Raw genomic sequence first — 22,731 nt, 5'->3', positions numbered from 1 at the left:
TGGGGGAGAAGGTTATGCATGTTATGATGAAAATCATTTCAAGAAGCATGAGACGTGCACACACGCAGCCAGGCGCTGTTTGACCTTCACATGAACATCCTCTGTGATAGGATGAGCAGCTAAAATGTACTGGAATGTAAAATGTGTCCAGACCTCAGAATCAAACCCTCACGCTGCGAGTGCCGCTCGGCCTACGAGGTGCTCCTGCACTCGTCAGGTTCCATCCTTCATCAGATTATTTGAGCCTGATCACCCTGCGGCATGAGCGGTTCCTCCGCGGGGCCGAATCCTCCCTCTCTCCCTGTTAATCCCTCTGGCAGGCGGGCAACTCCCACCCAGGGTAGCTGAGGCAGGATCTGCGGTGCCCAGCCCTGATCCTGCATGCTCGCCGATAGATTAAAGCGTCCGGCGCGAACAGCTGTGAGAGGCGGGGCGGCTTTCTGTGGCCACGTCTCTGCTGTAGTCTACATCCAATCAATCAACTGTCCGTCTTTAGCTCATATCGGAGCATCTGTGGACAGATCCTCTCGCTGTCAAAGCACGGAAGGCACGCAGGGCGTGCGAGGGGAGGGATGAGGCCTGCAGAGGAGGGCGAAGGTTTAGGGCTTAAGTTCCCTCTGAAGGGAGGGAAGGAGTTAAACTCTGCAGGCATGTTTATAGACAGAAAAAAAGCAATCAAGAGAAAGAGCGGAACAGAGAGAAACAGTTTACACGAACGTTTCCTCTGCTAAAGCACTTCAAAATGGGTGGGCCTTCATTTAATTGCAGAGAAGCTCTTGTTCTGAGCTGCTATCGGGACAAATGCGCACTTAAGCTCGGATGTTTTTTAGTGCGTGTGTTTGGATCAGATGAGAGGAGAGCAGCTTGGTAGATACCAGTTTAAGGTCACGGCTTACCCCGCTGCATGAAATGTTAATAGTCTCTTTCTATCTGTGGAGGAGATATTATCTTAAGAGACAAAGGAGCTATTTTGGAGGGACGACACAGTCGTACATCCCGGAGTTGTTTATCTCCACATCAAGCACAGAGCGGAGTGTGTGAGCACCCATGCATATGTATGAATGCATGTATCTGTGTGCATGATTAGATGCAGGTCTAAAATAAATTTTAGAAAACACTCCAGGTATTAAAAGTGATCATTAGGAGCAGCTTGGTTAGGAGTTTGAATTTCTCTGCAAAAGTTCTGTCAGAGCAGCACGAATGAATAATAAAAACAAAGAACATTAGGAACAAAAGTGAGACGCCGAGGTGTGAAGAACGGCCGCTGCAGTTTTCCAGGAGTGTGAAATAAATCAAATCTTGTTAAAAGTCTGTCCGTCTCCCTCTCATAGCTCCATCTTATCGCTGAAATCTCTGTAAACACAATCTTCAGACTGTCCAGCTGTCAAAATCCAGAGGAGCTGACAGAAATGTTCATCTTTAAGTATGCATGTGCGCTGCATTCTCAGTGAACGTGCTTTACAGGGAGGATTCGAGTCTAACGGGCTGCTTAACCTTTGGCTGATGGGTAATCGTACCTGCAGCCTGAGAAGAGCCCGTCTGAGCCCACTGCAGGAAACTCCTCTGCCCGGTTTCCTTTAAAGAACATTTTTATTTGAAGTCTCTATGTTAATAAAGACACAAACAAAGGGGTATTTATCTATAACATAATGAGCATATCACTCTTTCTGTGTTAGGGTCACACTCTGCCCACTTTAAAAAGTGAGGAGAAGAAGCGACGATGAGGAAACAAAAAACAAAGATCTGAAAGTCAGGGAAGGAGCAGCTGGGCCGACAGAAGATGAGAAGAGGAGGAGAAGGGGAGCGTGGCAGCTGCGAGGATGTGGGCGGTGAGACGCTTCAGTTGAGCGCGAGCGCGTTGACATTTTAATGGAGTCTATAATACATGCGAAGTGGGTCACTGGATGGGTGTCCCATTTCCACGCCACGAGGCACAAGGTCCCCTCGCCGCCCGTCTCTCTCTCCAAGTTCAGCTGTCAGCTGCTCAAGTTTTCAGCTCTTTTCTGTGGAAACACACTAATAAGTGATTGGACAGAAAAATACTGAGTATCAAGTCAACCTGCAGATGGTGTGTCTTTGCAAACCCAGACGGTTAAGTAGAGAGTAAAGCACCAACGTGGAAGTCGGCCATCACTCAGTGAACTGCTTTGATTTAGTGTTTAATGTCTCGACAGGCGTTTCTCTCCCTGTCAGCCCTCGATTCAGAGCAAAACCACATTTTTCTCACCGGAAAATGACAAACACGGGGTTTTCAAAATCAGCTGCACGGCTAAATCCTCCAAGTAGTTTTTGCAAAACATGAGGAAACCAGGTAGCGTCAGGTTCTGCGTGCAGGTAAAGTTCTCTGAGGTCAACAATGTTAAACGCTAGCATGGATCAAAATAATGTTGAGACTGATTAAGATGAATTTGTGATAACCATTTTCTCGTCAATTAGCTGGAACCGAAACAGCGCCTGACTGCGGGTAATATGTTTTTCCATGACTCCGCACATAAGCGTTCATATCTAATTACATCACAGCTGTGGTCATTAAACAGAACTCGTGTTTATTTCATGAGACGACACTTCAACCGTGAAATAATAATTCGGTCAGATGTTCGTGTTCAGTCAAAACAGGATGAAGATTCTGGAACAATCTGGAAACACTAATGTGTAAATTGTTCTAACACAACAATCATGTTTGTGTGTGCACACATTAGTGTAGGTGGAACACGAGACTCATTTCCTCCCATCAGCCCAACCCTGAGCCTGGTTCTGCCCAAGGTTTCTTCCTGTTAAAAGGGAGTTTTTTTGTCCCGCTGTCACCAACTGCTTGCTCTGATTGTGGGGTTTTCTCCGTCTTTCTATATGGTCTTTACCTTTCAATATAAAAAACCTAGAGGTGACTGTTGCTGTGAATTGGCGCCATATAAATAAAATTGAATTGAATTTGAGCCTGTGAGCCTGACAAAATCGACTTAACTTTGTTTTAATTCAGCATTCCAAGATTGTGTCTCAGTGCTGGCACTAGCATGTCGACACTAGCATACTTGTGTAGTGCATAAATTTCAATAGTAAAAAAAAATATTTGCTACCGTACACCATTTAGACACCTATAACGCACTGCATGTGCCCAGACTTGACACTTTGGTTCTCAAAATAGCAAGGCACATTATTAAAGACCGCTAGCAGGACTATAAGCAAATGTTTCATCAAGTGGCTCACTGATTCATGCACATTTGCACACATTTACCTTTGGCAGAATTCTGACATAGATTTAGCCACGTCACGAAACGTGTGCTAGCTAAACTGCTAGCTAGCAAATGTGCATGATTTAAAATCCTTGCGGATGACTCAGCCTCTGGTCAACGCATGAGCAGAGGTTGTCATTAAGTGGCTCACTGATTCATGCACATTTGCACAAATATACCTTTGATAGAATAAAGATTTCTGACATAGATTTAGCCATGTCAGGAAACGTAAATGATAAATGGTCTGTATTTGTATAGCGCTTTACTTAGTCCCTAAGGACCCCAAAGCGCTTTACACATCCAGTCATCCACCCATTCAGACACGCATCCACACACTGGTGATGGCAGCTACATTGTAGCCACAGCCACCCTGGGGCGCACTGACAGAGGCGAGGCTTCCGGACACTGGCGCCACTGGGCCCTCTGACCACCACCAGTAGGCAACGGGTGAAGTGTCTTGCCCAAGGACACAACGACCAACACTGTCCAAGCTGGGGCTCGAACCGGCAACCTTCCGATTACAAGGCGAACTCCCAACTCTTGAGCCACGATCGCCCCAGATGTGCTAGCTAAACTACTAGCACACCTAAACTACTAGCTAGCACACGTGCATGATTTAAAATCCTCGAGCATGATTCAACCTCTGCTCAACGCACGAGGAACCGTGAGGAAGTGTGCATTCAAGACGATGAGAATGTCCACTGTGGGCTTCTGTGAACAGCGCTGAATGTAGACAGCCTCGTTTCTGAGGAAATTCCACAGAGCACCTTTAAATATCAAGACTGATATGGAAATCTTCTGACAGAGAGAGACACACACTGATGCACATATACAGTTAAACACGGCGTTCTTCAAACTGTAATGAGAAACTTCTAAAAGCCTCCTGTCGTTAAGGCTAACAGAACTGATTCAGTATGATTTCATCCTCGGTGTCATTACCCCGTCTGAGCTCTCTCAGCTCACCTCACATATACTCGTGTGCCTGTTTGACTACAGCTGTCGCTTTCACAAAAGGTCCTTTACTTCACGCTTTGTTTGAAGCGACGACTGTTTGATCCCGCCGTCCCGAAGACGAGGAGCCCGCTGGGACACGTCTCTCCCTCTAGCAGGCGTGGTTTGAATTCAGCTTCAACTGAGAGCTAAATTGCTCTCCAGTAAACACAGAGCAATAAATCAGGCCGTTACAACTTTGAGATAAGAGGCATTTCCTAATTCAAAGCAGCTGGAAAGTAAAGATGATTCGCACCTCGGCGGGACTTCCGAGATGGGCCTCGATAAGAAAACGCGCCTTGGACCGCTTTCATTGTTCTGAGCTTCCTGTTTTGATGCGCTGCCAAGGCTTTCCGTTTTCAGTAAACGATTATTGGAAGTCCACACAGACCAACCAGATGGCCTGCGGTGCAGATAGTCGTAGTCAAAATGTAATTTAACAGTCAAATCTGTGACCTCCTGGTGTAATAAGAGCCGATACAAAGGAGACATTTAGATGTGTTTGGAATGAAAAACAAGAGCCTAACAGCCAATCAGCTGGAAGGAAAGGGGCTTTCTACACAGAGCTTCACTGAAGCTCGCTGTGATTCGTATCGACGTAGCTGTCACCGTTACTCTGGGTCAGGCTAACAGAGGGCCACATTAGCGAACATGCAGAACTGAGATTTCAAAGAGGCTTTTGATGATGAGCTGGTTAAAGTGCAGGTTATTCCCCTCTAACTTCTTTTAACCTCGGCTTCCTCTTCCGCTGCTGGTGAAGAAAAGCAGCAGGTATTTATAGATGCTCTTCCTCCACACAAACACTCGTGACACCTCTGAAAGGTCGTAGCTGTTTGGGCTGCCACGCCTCTTAACCGCTGCATTAATAGCAGACGGCGTTCACACGCACACGCACCTGTAGGACAGGCAGTATATGTTTGGCAGGGCAAAGTGAAGTGCACACACTTTCCTGTCATTATCAACCCATAAACAAACCTCCGGTGCCCTGACGCACAGGCGAAGTGTCCGGCCTGCTGAGACCTCACGTCGTCTCGGTCACACCGAAGCCTCTCGTGGCCACTTTTCCACCTTTGCTCGCTCTCTTCCTGTTTTTCGTCTCCTCTGAGAGTCTACTCCTCTCGCTAATCCTATGACTGTGTTTAGAGTCTTCCTGCTTTATGGGACGTCTGCTATAAATATTGTGACAAACAAGAGTAATAGAGCGCTCTCGCTAACTCTTGACCCTCTGGTGAATAAAGAGTCATGACCGTGACTGAGAAGTTGTTTTCCTCAGCCGCCTCACTGTCAGAGCGTTCAACACTTAACACAAATAGATTTGGACCCCAGGGAGGAAGTGGGGAGCCGAGACAAATTAAGATCAATACACTGATCTGTAAGTTCTTGACCTCCGGACACATCGCTGAGCTAAATGGATGGCTATTCTCACCATCAATTACTCTTCCACGGAGAATAGAGCGTGCAGTCAAAGACAAAAGGTGCTCGTTGCTCCACATACAGGAGGCGGAGCACTAGTGACACTTGCAGATATGTCTTAAAATAATAAATTAAAAAATAAAAACTGACCGATTGGCACCAGGGCCACCACTAGGGGGGGACCGTGGGGTGCCTCGCCACATTTGGACATCCTGACGTATAATGGAGGAATAAATCTTGGAGCATTGTAACTTTTTCTTTTGTTGTGTTGCACGTTTGTTGTGTTGCTAAAATCTGGCCCGTTCTCATCTCCTCATTAACAACACTGTCCCCTGTTAAATAATAAAAACTCAAAGAAACTCCAAAGAGAACATGGTGAGATCATTAGGAGTGTACACGTCCTAAATATCTGAGTTTCGTATCAAAGCTCTTGATGCTGCGTTCACAATATATTAGCTTCGTTTTAAAGCGTTCTGCTACGAGCGCCAGTAAGAAAATGAAATCCAGAGCAGAAAATCCACAGTTAAAGTACCAACAATCAGCCGAACCTCTCATTTGGCAGAGGAAACGCAGACAGGAGCTTCCATATATTTGACTGATTCCTACATCGAAGGTTGATTCGTGTTCAGTGTTCGACTGCTCTGCTGGCAGCACACCTTTCACCGATGTTGTGCTACTGTGGTTCTGAACGCAGGCCAGAGTTTAAAGGTTTTTTGGGACAGGTGATCAGTGAGATTACCTGTTAGTGCTCTGTGACCTAGTTTCTTACGGACTCTGTTTCCTGTCACAGCAAACACGTATGTTCACACGTCAGAGGGTCTGAAAAAAACAAAAGGACCAGCAAACAGACGCTTGGTCACCTTTTTCAGATGCAGGGACCAGTGTTGTGAAGCAGTCCTTATGCAAGACCTGAACTGAGGAGCCTTTCTAAGAGTTCTGGACCCTCTTAAATACTTTCTGAGAATGTTATATGTCTTGATGTTCATTCGCTGGGTGGCAACCCAAAGGTGGGGAAGCAGCAGCAGCTACAAACGTGAGGGAACACGTGAGGTGGGCTTCAGTACAAAGCACCTCACAGATGTGCTGCAAATGTAGGCAGCTGAAGTCTCGCTAACTGGATGTGTAGAAGGATAATCAGCTGAGCCATCAGCTGATGTGGGACCGTGGCTGAGCTTGATTTCTCACCTGAACAAATGCTATGTTCAATGAAACCTGGACAAGGACTGACAGCAAACCTGCGTGATAAATAATTCAGCTTTACTTTGATCAGGAGAGGGTGGAGACAACATCTGGGGAACAACACTCGGAAAACAGCCCGAGGCGCTCAAACCTGGGCCTCTGCCTCTTTTAGTGAAACTGGTCACAAGCCGGGTGGCAACTAAAGGCTCACAGTTCAGCATCACCGTCTTAGAGCTGTTCAGTCCTTTGGAGAAGTCCAATAATATCTGTTATAATGGAGCAGTTTGTTCCTCTGATGTGTAACTTTCATTTGCTTTACATTATAAGATAAAGACCTACAATCACACAAAATGCCAGGGGCCTAAAAGTAGTTTAACCTTTGTTATTATGGTAACCTACCCAGAATCCTCAGCTGTGTCACTGCACCATGCAAGCCGAAGAACATCCACAGCGGGCGGGAGTTGTCCACGCACACCTGCATGCCCACGTTGGCGCCGTTGTGGCTGAGGATGACCTCCCCCTCCTGGTTGACCAAGAAGCCCAGGATGTCACTGCTCTGTAGAGGCGTCGGCACACGGCACACCGCCCAGAACTCCTTCCTGTCCACCAGGGCCTCGGGATTGTAGGGTAAGTCGCTGGGGCGCAGCACCGCCGGGTCGCAGGACGTCACACCGTAAGACAGAGAGCCCGAGCGCGCCGGGCTCGACTTGGTGACTTTGATGAACACTGTCTCGCCGATGCGCAGTGGCCGGTTCGTGAAGACCAGCGTGCGCTCTTCACGCGCGTGCTCGGATCGCGCCACCGTCTGCTCGTCCAGCGTCTTAATGTGGGCGCCGCGCAGCTGGTGGAAGTGGAGGTCGCTCTCCAGGGTGGACGGTAGGAGGGAGGACTGCTGGGAATTGAGGGAGTTCTGCGGGATGGGGCAGCTGGAGGAGGAGGAGGTGGAGGCCAGGTGGAGGGTGTGGCGGTGGGAGCGGCTGTGGGCTGGGCCACCGTCCTCCTGCTGCAGGTTGAGGTCGCACAGGCTGACGGACAGGCGCGAGTCGTCCGCTTCACGCCGCAGAGAGGAGGAGCGCACCGTGGTGAAGGAGCGTGGACGCAGGCAGTCTGCAGGAACAATCTCGCTGTCTGGAAGAGGAGGAGGAGAGGACAGCGGTTTAAATCAGCACTGCTGAGTTTTGCTCTGATTAGCAATTTTCCTGCGGGAATGAAGTTTGCAGCTCACCAAGTCTGAACAGCACTAAGAGAAGGGCTGAATCTGCAGCTGGTCTGACAACATGATAACGATAATAAAAGAGCAATTTCATTTCACTAGCATGAGCTGGTAGCAAGGTAGGGGTGATTACTCGGTGCTGAGGCAGAGTGTCGGGAAGTGTGTTTAAAGGAATTAAAGACAGTAGTGGGTCGCTCCTGCATCTGCACAGGTGTACAATGCTGCACGGTGTCAGAGAGCAAGGAGGCTGTGTGTGTGTGTGTGTGTGTGTGTGTGTGTGTGTGTGTGTGTGTGTGTGTGTGTGTGTGTCAGTCAGCATGTTTACATATCTATGTGGGGACCAAAATCCCCCCCAAAATTATTAAGGCTCAAAATGTGGTTTTCTTGTCAGGGTTATGGTTATGGTTAGGGGGTTCGGGAAAGCATTATGTCAATGAGATGCCCTCACTAAGATATGAAAACAAGTGTGTGTGTGTTGGGGTGTGTGCTGGCTGCATTCCTTGCACTCCATAGTACAGTATCACTCCACAGACATCTATTAATATATACCAATACATGTCTTTAATAGCAGTGTAGTGGCCACATACAGACAAACGCACACCTCTGATAAACTCTCAGGTTGCTTCCCATCCTATGCGCTGACTCAGCTGCTTAAAATAACATCCTTAATGTGCCCTCCCACCTCGCCCTCCCACCTCGCCCCTCCTGGCCTGGTGGTAGGGGTAAAATTAGCCCAACACGCTGACAGCGCCCAGCTCCTCAAGCTTGGGTTTGTGTGAGATGTATTTGCAGAGCTGAACGCCAAACGAGACCAAGACGAAAAAAGAAAAAAAGAAAATGACCTCCTGTTCCTCTTAGATGATACTGAGAGACCCTCAGTCAAAACAAGAGGCACTTATTAAAACAGTGGGCTGGGGAGGTGCAGGAGGTCCAAGGATGAGAAACAGCCACCGACGGTCTCTGGAGAGTCTCGAGTCCTGGTCAGCTCTATCTGTCCAGGACCTGAGAGCTCTGACTTCAGATAAACCTCTTAGCCCTAATTACCAGGGCCGCAGGACGGGCTGCTAACTGTGAGCTGCAGCGGGGAAACCAGAACAGCCAAGCTTCTTATGATCCCACAGCTGACAGGGACACAAGCCAAAAAGGAGACAGAGTCAGGACAGTCCCATTGACAGGGCCGCCCGAAGCAGGAAGCCTCCATCATCAGGACCGAGTAAATTTGAGATTAGCTTCAAATTGTGGAATTAATTTAACTGATTGAATCAGGTTTCAGATTTACAACTGTTCATACAGAAGCGTAACACCGGCAGTTAAAAGCAGTCTAAGGTACCGTGACATACAACACACAGAACTAGGGATGAGACTCAACATGCTGTCAAGGATAGAAACGGTGTCTTTATGTCCTTTACGTCCTACAGCGGACTCTGTGTGAAAGTGCCAGCACAAAACCTCTCTTTCAGTCTCAAAGCTGGTCTCATCCTTGTCCTCCACTTTACTGGAATTTTGTCCCAATAAAAATGGAAACTGGATGTAAACAAGTCTAAAAAGCAGATCTATCCTTCAGGTTGATCAGGCCCAGTGTACATGGAAGATGGACATCACCAGTTGGTTTTTCCTACTGGAAACTGGAGCATTGAGGTTACCCTCCAAAGTCTCGCTCCATTTGAAGGTCTATTTCATTCTAAATGTTAAAAACACATCAGATTCACAACAGAGAGCAGAGATCAGAAAAGTGTTTAATGAGGTCATGAATGAAGTAAGAGATCATTTTTGTGCCTCCACACCCAGAAAACCTGCCCTCTGCTGACAGGGTGAAACCATCGCATTGGCTCCACTGTTCAGGCTGCGCGCCTCTGTTTCATACAGCCGATGCTGCTGGAGTAAACCGACTCATCCCCATCAGTCACTGACCTTTAAACTCTACTGCTGCTGGCACAGATGAGATTTTCAGATCAGTTTTCAGGTCAGCGACCAAGATTCAGACGACTGGATCACGGCATCATTGCATACTCTGGATATTGTCCAAATAAAAAGGTGGAAGCAGAATTCGTCCGTCTTCTACCTCCTTTGACTTTCATTTGAATCTGTTGTTTTGGATAATCACTGACACATTTCAGAGTTTTCCTCATTCCCTGATCCAAGCTCCACCGTCACACCTTAATAAAACGATCACCTAAGAGGATATCTCACTCATCTACAGAGACGCTGACTGGCATCAAATATCAGTCTGTGATATGTTGGAGTGAAGTGGAGATGACAGCAGTCTGCTCGGCGCTCCATCCTCTGAGAGTTACACGTCTGATTTTCTGCATCATCGCTGAAATGCCGTCTGATGAGATCGTGCGCTGTAAAGCCGAGACCGTCGTGTCAGTCGTCGATTAAAGCTAGCTGCTAACTCAGACCGTGACGCCCTGTGATTAATGTTTAATGGGACTAAGGCCTTGTAATCGTGCTAATTGATTTCTCAGCGAGGGATAAAACGGAGAGGACAGTGCCTTTGGTGCACAGGGCGACTCCCAAAGACTGCTAATCAACCATTAAACACCTCTGCTCAGAAGCGTGCAGCAGTTTCCCCAGAGTCCCCGAGGCTAGCTGTAAGATAAGATAAGATAAGATAAGATAGAACTTTATTAATCCCTCGGGTGGGTTCCTCTGGAAAATTCGACTTCCAAAAAAAGCACAGCAACGACCGAAGTTACAGTTACAGAACTGAGATATATATATATATATATATATATATATATATATATATATATATATATATATATATATATATATATATATATATATATATACACACATACATATATATATACACATACATACACACACACACATAAATACAGAGACAAATATAAATAAAATATACAAAGGGGATAAATAGAATAAATAGGAATAAAAAATAAAAATACAAGTGAATGTAGATGACTAGCTTGAATTTCATCTACTTTCTCAGCTATCAATCCCACACTGATGGACTCTCAGCCTCCATGAAAACCAGGGCTTAGAGGAGATTCTGTGCAAATGAACGGCCTGACGACGTGTGGATGTTGGGATGTTGGGTTTTAATTGAACAGCTCAATCAGCCACGTAGTCCATTTCTGGATTTTATGCAGTTTCCTTGGAGCTTCATTTGCTGAAGGGAGACCTTTAATGAAGCAAAGACTCCTTGATGAAGCCTTACATTTCACTCACTGATGATGAGGGAAAGACTCTCCTTTTAGGCATGCCGCCCGGTCGCTCTGACTCAGTGGGGGATGTGAATGACATCACCAAACCAAATTGCGTGCCTCTTGCAGTTATCTGCTGCCCATCACTCTGTCGCAAATTGGATTACGATGGGACAGACTTTGTTGCAAGACTTCCGGGACTGGAGCTGATGATGGCATGCCTCGAGGGAGGATAACAGCGAGAGGAGCAAAGCCGGCAAAGGAGGGGGTGGTGCTGCCCGTGACGGTGCTGGATTTGTGTAGAAAGGAATTGATGGAGGCTTCCAAAGAGCCGCACATCATCTCCCTCTCTCGCACCTTCAGTGTCGCGCTGATGCAAATGCAGAATGTGTGAACATTAACCCATATACACGGGAAATTTATTTCTCTAAAAAACTCATCTTTTATCAGCTTTTCCCCTGTGAAGCTCCTCTCAAGGTTTATGTTCCCTTTTACGTCTCACTCTCTTCCCCTTCCTCCCTCACTTTTCAAAGAGCAGTCATTTCAAACTCATACCAGATTGGGCACAGTGTATTCTTCTCTCTGCTTTTTTATTCATCAAAGGCCGGAGAGACGGAGCAACGCCGTACCGCATGTGCTCCTAATGCTCGTTGTTAGCTTGGGAGGACAGAGAGAGCTCTGAAAGGACTGCAGAACATTTACTGTGTGTGTGTGTGTGTGTGTGTGTGTGTGTGTGTGTGTGTGTGTGTGTGTGTGTGTGTGTGTGTGTGTGTGCGCCCAGCATGCGTTTGTGTGCCCGTGTCCGTTTGCGACCTCACCAGCTGCTGCCCGCTAATCATGGTGCACCTGCGTTTTTAGTCGATACAGGCCTTTTGTCCTATTGGTCCCTTTCAAAGCCGCCACTCACAGATGCTCTCCTATTGGCCGATGCCACATTTTCTTCACTTTGCATTAAACACTGCATTTGTGTGAGTGTGTGCGCTCACGTCTCTCTAACACTGCAGCTGCTGACTGTGAGCCTGGAGGAGCTGGAGAAATGAAGCAGAATCACCTGATTCTTCACTTCTGAGTGAGCTGCAAACCAAACGTAGCACCTGTTGGGCTGATCTATCGCGAGTGCATAGACGGGAATCGGCGGGGTGGGCGGGTCAGTGGAGAATGGCAGCGTGCCCGTTTTGGCCCGCGCAGGCTAGCACCGTAAATGTTTTTAATTAGCGAATAGCCACAAAGCAGGTTAGCTAATGCTGCGCATGGGGAGGCGGATAGAGGGAGAGGCTGGCTTAGCGGCTTTGCTAGCCTGAGCAGAAGGAACGTGCCAGGGGTTTGAGCCGGTGTTGGAGAGAGGGTGTGGGGGGCTGGAGGTGGAGGATTTACTCTCTCTCACGCACACAGTCTATCTCACAGGGCTTATCTTTATCCACAGTCTGTGGAGGGTTTCATCTGATGTCAGCAGAGATGGAGAGACTGAGAGGGAGAGCTGGAACTCGGAAAGACAATGAAAAGAAGGATCCTGAAGAGATTTGAAAGCGAGAGAAGAGGACTCGGGGAGGGTGTCTGCAGATGTGAAGGGAACTGTCCAGCTGGGATCAGCTAAGAGGGCTGGAAGGTATAGCTGGATATCCGGGAAGCTTTTGTTATGAATAGATAAAGCGGAGTGAGGGAGACAACACAGAAAGAGGCAGCGTGGAGCTCGGCAGTGACCGACCTGGGGATTAAAACAACGCAGACCGACTGGCCAAGCGAGAGAGCGAGCAGGATATAAAACAAGAGCAAGAGAGGGACAGTAGAAGGGAGGGATGGAGTCAGAGGGGTCTTTGTGCTAGATGTTTGGGAGTTCTTTATTCCCTGGCACTGGCCCAATCCCCAGTCCCCAATCGGGCTGGGAGGCTTTGAACCTGGGGCTTTTCGAAAGAGCAGCATGCTCTCAGGGCAACACATGGCCATAACAAAGAGCCGGGCAAAATGCCCGGTAAGTCACAAAAGCCCCGTCCCTTAGGTCATCGGCAGAATTCAGCATGTGCCGCCGTGTCTCTGCCAATCGGCATGCCAAGACCTCGGCGCTAATAACCTCCATCATAAGGTTCTTATAATAAAGCCCCCCAGTTTTATTCCCGTGCTCGCACACGGAGAAAGGCTAATTATTACTGCGAGGAGACCGACAGCCCCTCCACAAACATCCAGCACTCTGCTTGCACACATATGGAGGAGAGTGCATTCATCACTGTTGGAAAATGAACCGTCTAATGTGAAAGGTGCTTCTTTCAGACCAGCTCACAGGATTCATGCATAGCTCTGCTTACTTTTAGTGTCTTTCAGCTAATGTTTAGACTCACAACTCGTTCACACGTCGTTTCCAGCCACACAAAACATAAATGTCTGTCGGGGTCACTTCCTCTATGAGTTTAAAGGTTTACTTTATGCTTCTTGTATTCTGTGAAACCCTGACGAGGTCCACAGCTCTTAAAATTTACGGGTTGTCTATTCTTAGACCTGTTTTTTGTTTTATTGGTGCATTTCCTTCTTTTGGCATGTTTAAAAATCTAACACTTTAAATAAGCTGACAGTCCAGGCTCTGTCTAAATGCTGGGACATTTGTCCTTTGAGTTTTTCCACTTCGTCCTAAATTTGTTCACATCCATTCTGAGAGGAAACTCGGGTTCCCGTCGTCGGCTGTTTGTAGTGTTCTCTTTCCTTTTAAAATGCATATTTAAAAATGTTTAAGGTTCATTTTCAGTCACCATTATTTTTGGATTATATTTCAACTTACTGTCATTTTTACTCTCCATTTAGATTTAGGCACCCAAACTGTTTGGTCAGGGCTTAAAACACCTTTTCACAGACCAAATACACAAATCCTACTTTTAAATATATGTATAGATTATTCCGACTCATTTTGTTACAATGACAACATTAAAGGAAATGTAGGAACATCTAAACATGGAGAACAAAACGAGAAACATCAGCACTCAGATAAAAAACAGTGACTTATATCAGTTATTTTGGAATAACAACGATTTTCATTGCTAATTAACTAAATGGTAAATATATGGAAAAGCAGTAGCAAAGAAAAGATATCACTGACAACACCTGTGACACTGATGAAGTCAGTGAACTTAAAATAGAGACAAATTTGACATAACAGTGTGAAAACTATCCAAGCGATCCTAGTTTACCTCACAGGGTTACCGTTCAAGCATTAAAGCCTCCTCTGGGGGATCGTTACAGGGTTTAAACTCCTGTTTACTGTTGGAAACTGTGCTTTTCAAACCAAACCTGGAGGTGAAAGAGAAGCTAAACAGCAGCTGCAGGAAAAGGAAGTGGGGGAGTGGTGGGCTCCAAGGTGGCTTGCAGATGTGCCGTAACTGCTTAAACAGTACACCCACTGTGAGATGTGTGGAAGAGCGAGCCGAGCCCAAAGTAACACTACGCTCGATTAAGATACCGATTCCCCAAAAGACTCGGAGGGCGACTGAGACTCTGGCAGCGTCTCCACTGAGCATCGCGATCTGAACTCTGTTTGGTCCGATTTTACCCAGAGTTGAGAAGAATCAGTCGACATGAATCTCGATGAGTCACCGCTACTTTACCCCTGTTAAAAGTTCTCTGCTGGACCGCTCAGCGCTTACAGAGAGCCCGACTCAGCCAAAGCACGCTCATTTGAAACGAATCGTAAATGCCAAATCATACAAATCCTGTTTACTCTTCTTAGCCTTTGAACTCTCTCACCAACAGCCATCATGAATTATACGCAGCTCGGTTTAGCCAAGAAACACAGCGTTGCTAAATTTGCTTTGCTTGGTGTCTTGAGGTCTTTACAACACTGAACCCACTACATTTCCTAAATGAGAAGAGAAAAAGAGCAGATTTACACCATCTTTTCTGCTTTGTGTATTTTTATTGGAGGGCCTGTGTGAAGCGTCAGGATTTGTAAGTGCCGCTATTAACTGGGAGGCTGAATCCTGCCAAGTCAAACACCAGCGCCAGTCAAGTGCTCGCAGCAATCAAATCATCATTTCACTGAAAGCAGTCGGTTTCTCCCAGAAGTAGGGGAACCCGCGCCGCAGAACTCAAACACAGCTAATAGACTCCTGTCACTCCAGAAGTTGGCGGAGTTCCTGCGTCGGTGCCAGAGTACAGTACGGAGGGAGACAGAGGAGATCAGACTCGGTCGCTGTGTCCGAAAGAAAAGAGTGTTTATTATTCTCTGAACACACTTTTGGACTTTAATAATTAAGATTTGTCACGTCTCATCACGCGGCGTTCTCATCTCGTCATTCGATGTATAGAACGTTTTTCACTGCAGATAGTGTGTGTGGCTTTGGCAAAAGAAACCAGACTGTCTTCTTTATAGACTCACTCGGTGAGTCCCACTTTCTTCCCACTGTGACAAACAGACCCTCATGCAAAGCCAAGAATCTAGCCCCGCTTTCATAAACTTCTTCTAGGGACCAAATTCTAAGAAGACGACCAGGACGAGGAGCAGGGAGGTTTCTGGTAAAAGGCTCGAGAGTTTCCGAAGAAAAAACAAGAAATATTCTTCTACTGCTGAATGACAGCAAGTTAATGAAACATTAGAGATTTGACGGCACAGGGTAATGTTGTCAGATGATATCATTAGAGCAATGCAATAGAGCTAAAACAGCAGAGATCACAACACGAGATATCTGGAAAGTGGTGAAAGCTGTTTTTAGCCCACTGATATCAAACAGACTGAAACAGTAAAACTACCAGCATGTTCATTACGCCAGTTTGCAGGGAAACTCTTTAATGTCACATTACTTCTCAGAAGTCTTGAGTAAAGTTGACGACAGCGTCTGAAGTTTATCCGTGTTTTGCAGTGACTAATCAGGTGTCGGATGTCAGTGTTAAACGCTGCCAGATGCGAGCTGCATTTTATTTTGACAGCTCCAAAGAAAAAAGACAAATATTGTGCCTTATCACCATTTCCAACATTTTTAACATCAGTCAAGGGAAACCTGCTTTCAGCTGCTCTTCCACCTGCTTTCCGAAGCAAACCTGCTGCAAAGCTACCCGGGAGCACATGAGCGATGCAGTTTCTATCAGAGGTGGCATCGCTCACTTTAGTCTCACCGAGGCTGTCGTGTTGCGAACGGTTCAGAACGGGACGACCCCGCCTCGCACGCCGACACGCTGTCAGAGATAAGCTAGCTCTGACACATCTCGTGAAAGACGTAAACAAAGAGCCGCTCCTGCTGCGCCTTCATCCGTCAAAGCTTTGCACATTGTTTTACTCTCGCTGCACTTCTTTACACCTCGTGCACATCTGTCATCTTTGTACAAAAGCACAGCTCTGCGGTCTCTGCGGAGTCATCCTGCAGAATAACACGAGGTTACGTAAGCGAGAGGAGCGTGCGGCTTTCAGCACGCCACTGCCCCACGTTTCATGGTTTAGAGTTTAAAATCGGCGCCACCTTCATAACTGCAAGTGTTTTGAGTGACAGCAAGTGTTTTTGCTTCCTGTTGGCTCAGTGGGACCTCATTCTCCAGTCCAAAGCTACCCCGTAATTCAATCCATCACTTGAGGAAAGCTGAAAACACTGCAGATATCAGAGGCTCTTTGGAGAGTGTAACTACAGCTTTCCTCCATTCCTCTCTTCCATGTTTTGTATGAACTAAATTAACTGCTGTGCTTCTTTGGGGTGACAGCTAGATTGGCCAACACCTACTCTGAGTCAGCCCGGTCGAGAGGTGTTAGCGGCCTTGAGGCTTTGCAATCAGACTTTATTCTCTCTCGTCCTTCAGGGAAGTCCCACAGAGGGCCCGTCTTGATTAAAGCTCCACAGTGACTGACTCATACAATCTGAGTCCTGCTGGCTTCACAACAGCTGGAATTACTCAGATACTCAACCTCCTTCCCGATGTCAAGTAAAGTCCTGCTGTGTGTGTGTGTGTGTGTGCGTGCGTACGAGAGTGACGGCTAACCCTAGGAACCGGGAAATCAGTGTATATTAAACTGCCTTTGTGGCTCGTTGGATTTCAAGCCTGTGGGGACGGCTTCGGTCTGCCCAAAAGATTATCCTGGCAAACCTCCACAATATTGTGTTTTCCCCGTTCGAGCCAGGTGCAGTCAATCACTCGCTACCCCAGGCTTCTAAGCGGAGAAGTAACTATATCTGACACCTTTCTCTGCAGCAGGAGCCTAAAATACAGAGATGTTTGTATGCTGCGAAGGCTCCAAACTTTCCTGGCAAAGCAGACTGACGTGAAAAGAAATCACGTGTATAACAAAGCTGCGTGTGTGTACACGTAGTGGAGTCGCTCCATCATTTTTATGGCCCAGCTTCATGGAAGGTGACAGGTGAAAATCTTAAAATTGCTCTCGTCGCGCTCGTGGAGGCGTGAAAGCACTAAATCGCCCCCCCCGGACTCTTCGTGTGTGGTGTCGCCCTCGTGGTGATTACTGCGGGGCAGACTATCGTATGACACGGTTCCCATTTCAATCGTTCTACATCAAAGTCATCCTAAATGTCACCTGAGGTCATCCTCCGATCCTGAGCAGACCTCAGAACAGCCTCGAGGTGGTGAACAAACGACAACTCGCAGCCCACTGAGGCTGCTCGACACGCTGGCCTGGACGTGGTAAAAGAAACGTTTTTCTAACAGTGGGATCAAATTATGACGATTAAGCTTCTAAAATCTCACTGACTGAAAATAGAGAAAAGATGTTTTGTATTAACATTAGGTCAGATGACCTCGTTTAATTTTAATAACAAACTCACATCGCAGTGTTTTGCCAGATTGAACATAAAGTCAGAGTTTTACACTTATGTTACTGAACTGCTCCCAAAGAGAAGCACAGCGGTCTCAGGACAGAGAAGTGTCTGCGTGACAGAGGAAACAGGACGATACGCACACTCTGCTCCAATAATTAAAGCAACACTTTCATCAGAGCATCAAGCTATTGATCTGGTATTTTATGAAGTAGCAGCACGGGCTGTAAATCAGTTTGAGCTGAAGTTCAGTCAGGTTCCCTAGAGGGGCAACAATGACACAGGATGATTTTCCAGGTGGATTTCACGGGCACTTTTCCCCTTCTCATCTTTCCTGACTCTCTTATCACTAGTTTTGCATTTGCCTAGAGTCCATGTGGTGATACCAGGACCCTACAGCTCCTCCGGGATGGCACATCAGCAGCAGGCTTGCTGTGCCCCCCAGTAGAGTCTCAGGAGCATGGAGACAGGCCCTTAACCCATCAGCAGACACAGCATCTGCTCCTTTGTGCAAAGAGGAACATTATGAGCACTGCCAGAGCTACAAAATGACCTCCAGCAGGCTGCTGGTGTGAATGGCTCTGACCACATGATCAGAAAAAGACCTCATGAAGGCGGCCGAGGGGCCGAAGTCCATTAGTGGACACTGTGTTCAACACCTGGCATCCTGAATTGTCATTTACGATAAAATACCAGAATTGGCAGCCCTGTGCTTTTCACAGGTGAGAGCAGGTTCACCCTAAGAACATGTGGCCAACGGGAAAGAGTCTGCATAAGCCTGTGTAACCAGTATGTAACAAAATATATAAACAATGGGCAAATCAGAAGATTTCAGGAACGACAGGAGCCCAGAGGATGGGTAACCACAATGAAAACACAACTGCAAATGATGAAGCAATAGTTCAACTGTATTTGAAATTTGTGCACTGTATTGCCTTTACAATAACAACCAAAATTGTGTGCGCGCACAGATACCCAAAATAAAAAAGAAAAGAATGTTAGACCCGGGTCTTTTAAAGTGTCAATAGGATCCAGATCAGGCCTGTTTGGTGATCTGGTGAGTTATTGGTGTGAGTTCAGTCCACGATCGATGTATGGTTTGCACTGTTTTGTCCTACCACAGTTCAGGCAACCAGACTTCAAGATTCAATTCCAAATGGGCTGTGGCTCGCCATCCATTGCAATGGAAAATTATTCCTCTTCTGCGGATTTCCACAAAGTCTGTAATCCAATGTTCTCCGAGGAGTCTCGGCTCCTTTCTCCAACTCAAAAAACCTGACCTAAGAGTGAGGTCAGAATTACTTCAAATGAACACGGTTCACACTTAACTAACACTTCTGTTTAAAGTATAAATCATGAACAAAATGTGTTTCAATTTCTAATGTTGTACAACTAATCAAATTCTAAACGTTTTCATTACATGGCAATGTAGCTATCACCAATCATTAAAGCAATTCACACTGCTCATTAAAAGCAGCAAACTCAATATACTCTGCTCACGGTCAAGTAACAACAGTGATGAATAAAAGTAACACAATAAAACATTTCAATACAACAGATAGACATACTGTTTTTTCCTTAACCTAACAACAGCTAATAAGTTCTCAACTAACGCTTAACAACGGGAGTGAGCGTTTAGCACACTCGCTAGCTACTTGCATAGTACCGTCACCATTAGCGTTTGTTTTTTGAAGCGAACAACATTAACATTTCAGGATGCCGATCAGCGGCTATAACAGTTTCGTTACTCACCAGTGCAAAGCACTTCGTATTCATAAAACTAGCTTCGGCTATCCAAATCTGGCGGCTAATCAAGCAGACACCAACAGCTTCGCTGTTTCAACAGCTACCACGTTTTCCCCACAGGTACTGCTATGGCGCGTGTGGTCTAAGCAGCCTTAGCAGCGCAACCAAACATGAAAAACAAGGCGGGACAAACAATCCCATTGGTTGGACTGCATTTGTATCCAGGTCAAAAAATAACCTTTGAGAAACAAAATAAATAAATAACACAAATAATGCAATTCCATACAAAATAATTTGGATTTTTTCTTTAGAGTCTCTCTCCAATCATGAGTGCTTTTAACTGAACAAAATAAAACACCTTTAATAATAATTACAATAAACAGTCTCTAATTCCATCTGTTTGCCACTGGGCTACACTCTCCCCTCCTAAATTCATGCAAGTCCCTTTGCATGGGAGATGGCTGTGACCTCACCACTTGAGAGAGTGGCTCCTGGTAAGTTCCAACCTCCTTACTCTCTTGCAAAGCATCAGTAAAAGCTAAGCTCAAGCCTTGGAATAAGGATTGCACAATAGATATCAGTGGATTACCCAACTGGGTGTACTGCAGTCTTTCTGGCGGACCTCTATTCCTCACTGAACGTCGAAGAGTGTCCGTTTTATCACCTTCCACGCTCTGTTGTGAATCTTCTTTGTTAAAGGCCTCAGGCTCACTGTCAGAGTCTTCTCTGCTTAGAAGAACATCTCCCTGAAAGGTGGATGTGTCTGCTAAGTCATTTCCACTTCCAGGTACATCAGCAGCTGAGCGTTTTTCACTCACGGCATCCAAGGCAGTATCCTCCAAAATGATTTCTGCATTTCCATGAGACAAGTCTTCTCTGACTACCGTATCATTAACAGCTAAGCAGTCTTCAGTTAAATTTATCTGTGCTGCCTCACCATCATCGGTGTCAGGGGATGATTTTGGAATCTCGTACAATGTGGTGAATCGAATGGTTTCTCTGGGACGCCTCTCACGAAACCAAACGGTATCCTCCTCTGTCTCAGAAGGTTCAGTCTCATCATACTGTTTAGCTGATTGCCGTGTTACAGGCTTGCGTGTGGAGTTTGTCATAACAGGCTTCTCCTTAGTGGGTGTGACAAAACCACAAGGGAGTAGGAGATCTCGATGGACAGTTCGCCAAGGAGCGTCTCTGTTCTCAGGTTTTATTGTGTAAACTGGGAGATCTCCCGCCTGCTTTACCACCACATAAACATCTGACTCCCACTTATCAGCAAGCTTATGTTTCCCTCTTAGGCGTACAGCACGCACTAAAACTCTGTCTCCTTCTTCCAATTTAGAAGCGGTTACACGCAAGTCAAATCTGGTCTTATTCTTGTCAGCAATTTTTGCTGCGTTTTGTGCCGCGATCCTGTAACTCTCTTCCAGACGTGACTTCAAACTTTGCACATATTGCGAATGTGACTTGTAGCCGTCGTCTCTGAGGGGAAGACCAAAAGCCAGGTCAATGGGCAATCTGGGTTTACGGCCATACATTAATTCATAAGGTGAGTACCCTGTAACGTCGTTCTTTGTACAATTGTACGCATGAACCAATGGTTTCACAAAGCTATGCCACTGTGATTTGTCCTTGTTTTCCAATGTGCCAAGCATGCTCAACAGCGTCCTATTAAAACGCTCTACAGGGTTTCCCCTAGGATGGTAGGGCGTAGTACGAATCTTGTGAACACCCAGGATGTTGCATAGTTCTTTGATGATGTGTGACTCAAAGTCAGGCCCTTGGTCACTATGCAAACGTTCAGGAATGCCGTAATGGACAATGAAATTATCCCACAGGCACTTGGCAACTGTTTGAGCTTTCTGATTGGGAGTTGGGACGGCAATGGCATACTTAGTAAAGTGGTCTGTAAGTACGAGGACGTCCTTAATATTGCTCCTATCAGGCTCAATGGACAAAAAGTCCATACAAACAAGCTCAAGAGGTCTGGTGGACTTTATGGTGACCAAAGGAGCAGCTTTTTCAGGAAGGGATTTTCTCAGAACACAGCGATCACAGGTTTTAACCTTTTTCTCAACATCTGCAGCCATCCTTGGCCAGTAAAACCTTGTTCTCACCAGGTCGAGAGTGCGTTCAATCCCTAAGTGGCCCATATCATCATGGAGGCTATGGAGGACTGTGTCTCGAAACTGCTCTGGAAGAACAAGTTGCCAGGTTACACAACCTCCATCTTGTCGTGTTCGGTACAGTATTTGATTGTGTAGCTCAAGGCGACTGAATTCCCTGATTAGTAAGGGAATATCGGGCAGTTGCTTTCTAACGGTGGGTGGAACCTTGTCCCCAGTCTCGAGTTGAGCTATAATTTCCCTCAAACACGGGTCAGCTCGTTGTTCTGCCCTTAGCTGCTCTACTGGCATATGGGGAATAACTGGTAACCCACCACACTGATCTTCATTCACAAACTCATCTGGTATAGCAGATACAGACATGGCCAAAGAGTCTACCAGGGTGAAAGCACAATCCATCTCTTTGTTTTCACTTGGGCTACAGCCAATGAGGTGCCTCTCACAGATAGCTGGGACCACGTCTGGGCCAAGAGTGACTCCTTGACCAGACAGATGTGTTTCAGTGAACCGCTGTATACGTTCCTGCTCTTTTTGTGAAACGGTGTCATTGAGCAGTTCTCCATGTGGTCGTCTTGAAAGACCGTCTGCATCAGAATTTAACTTTCCAGCTCTGTACTGAAGCTGGAAGTTAAACGTGGAGAGTGCTGCTAGCCAACGATAGCTCATTGCATCCAACTTGGCTGTAGACAGAACATATGTTAAGGGATTGCTGTCAGTTACAACCATGAATTGGCTACCATAGAGGTAATCAGAAAATTTTTCTGTAACTGCCCACTTTAGAGCTAAAAACTCTAGTTTGTGGGCAGGGTAGCGAGACTCACTCTTGGACAAACCTCGGCTAGCATATGCTATTACTCTCATCTGCCCCTCCTGCTCCTGATACAAAGCAGCACCCAACCCCATAGTGCTGGCATCCGTATGGAGAGTGTAGGGCAA

The 22,731-nt window shown here is 46.4% G+C and overlaps 1 protein-coding gene across 2 annotated transcripts in view; it reads right to left on the bottom strand.

Annotated features, from left to right (window-relative positions):
* The window catches only part of neurl1aa (neuralized E3 ubiquitin protein ligase 1Aa), a 78,955-nt gene that overhangs the window by 5,071 nt on the left and 51,153 nt on the right, over positions 1–22,731 (bottom strand). For both annotated transcript variants that reach the window (XM_085355230.1, XM_085355229.1), the window contains exon 4: positions 7,212–7,940. In XM_085355230.1, coding sequence (XP_085211356.1) covers positions 7,212–7,940 — 729 coding nt within the window. The remainder of the gene's footprint in view (positions 1–7,211; positions 7,941–22,731) is intronic.

The sequence above is a fragment of the Diplotaxodon limnothrissa genome, linkage group LG6 (genome assembly GCF_057381915.1).
Source record: "Diplotaxodon limnothrissa isolate DT_005_m linkage group LG6, D_limnothrissa_male_GT1.1, whole genome shotgun sequence".
Lineage (NCBI taxonomy): Eukaryota > Metazoa > Chordata > Actinopteri > Cichliformes > Cichlidae > Diplotaxodon > Diplotaxodon limnothrissa.
The sequence above is the reverse complement of the archived record's forward strand: the minus strand, read 5'-3'. Positions and strand labels throughout refer to the sequence as shown.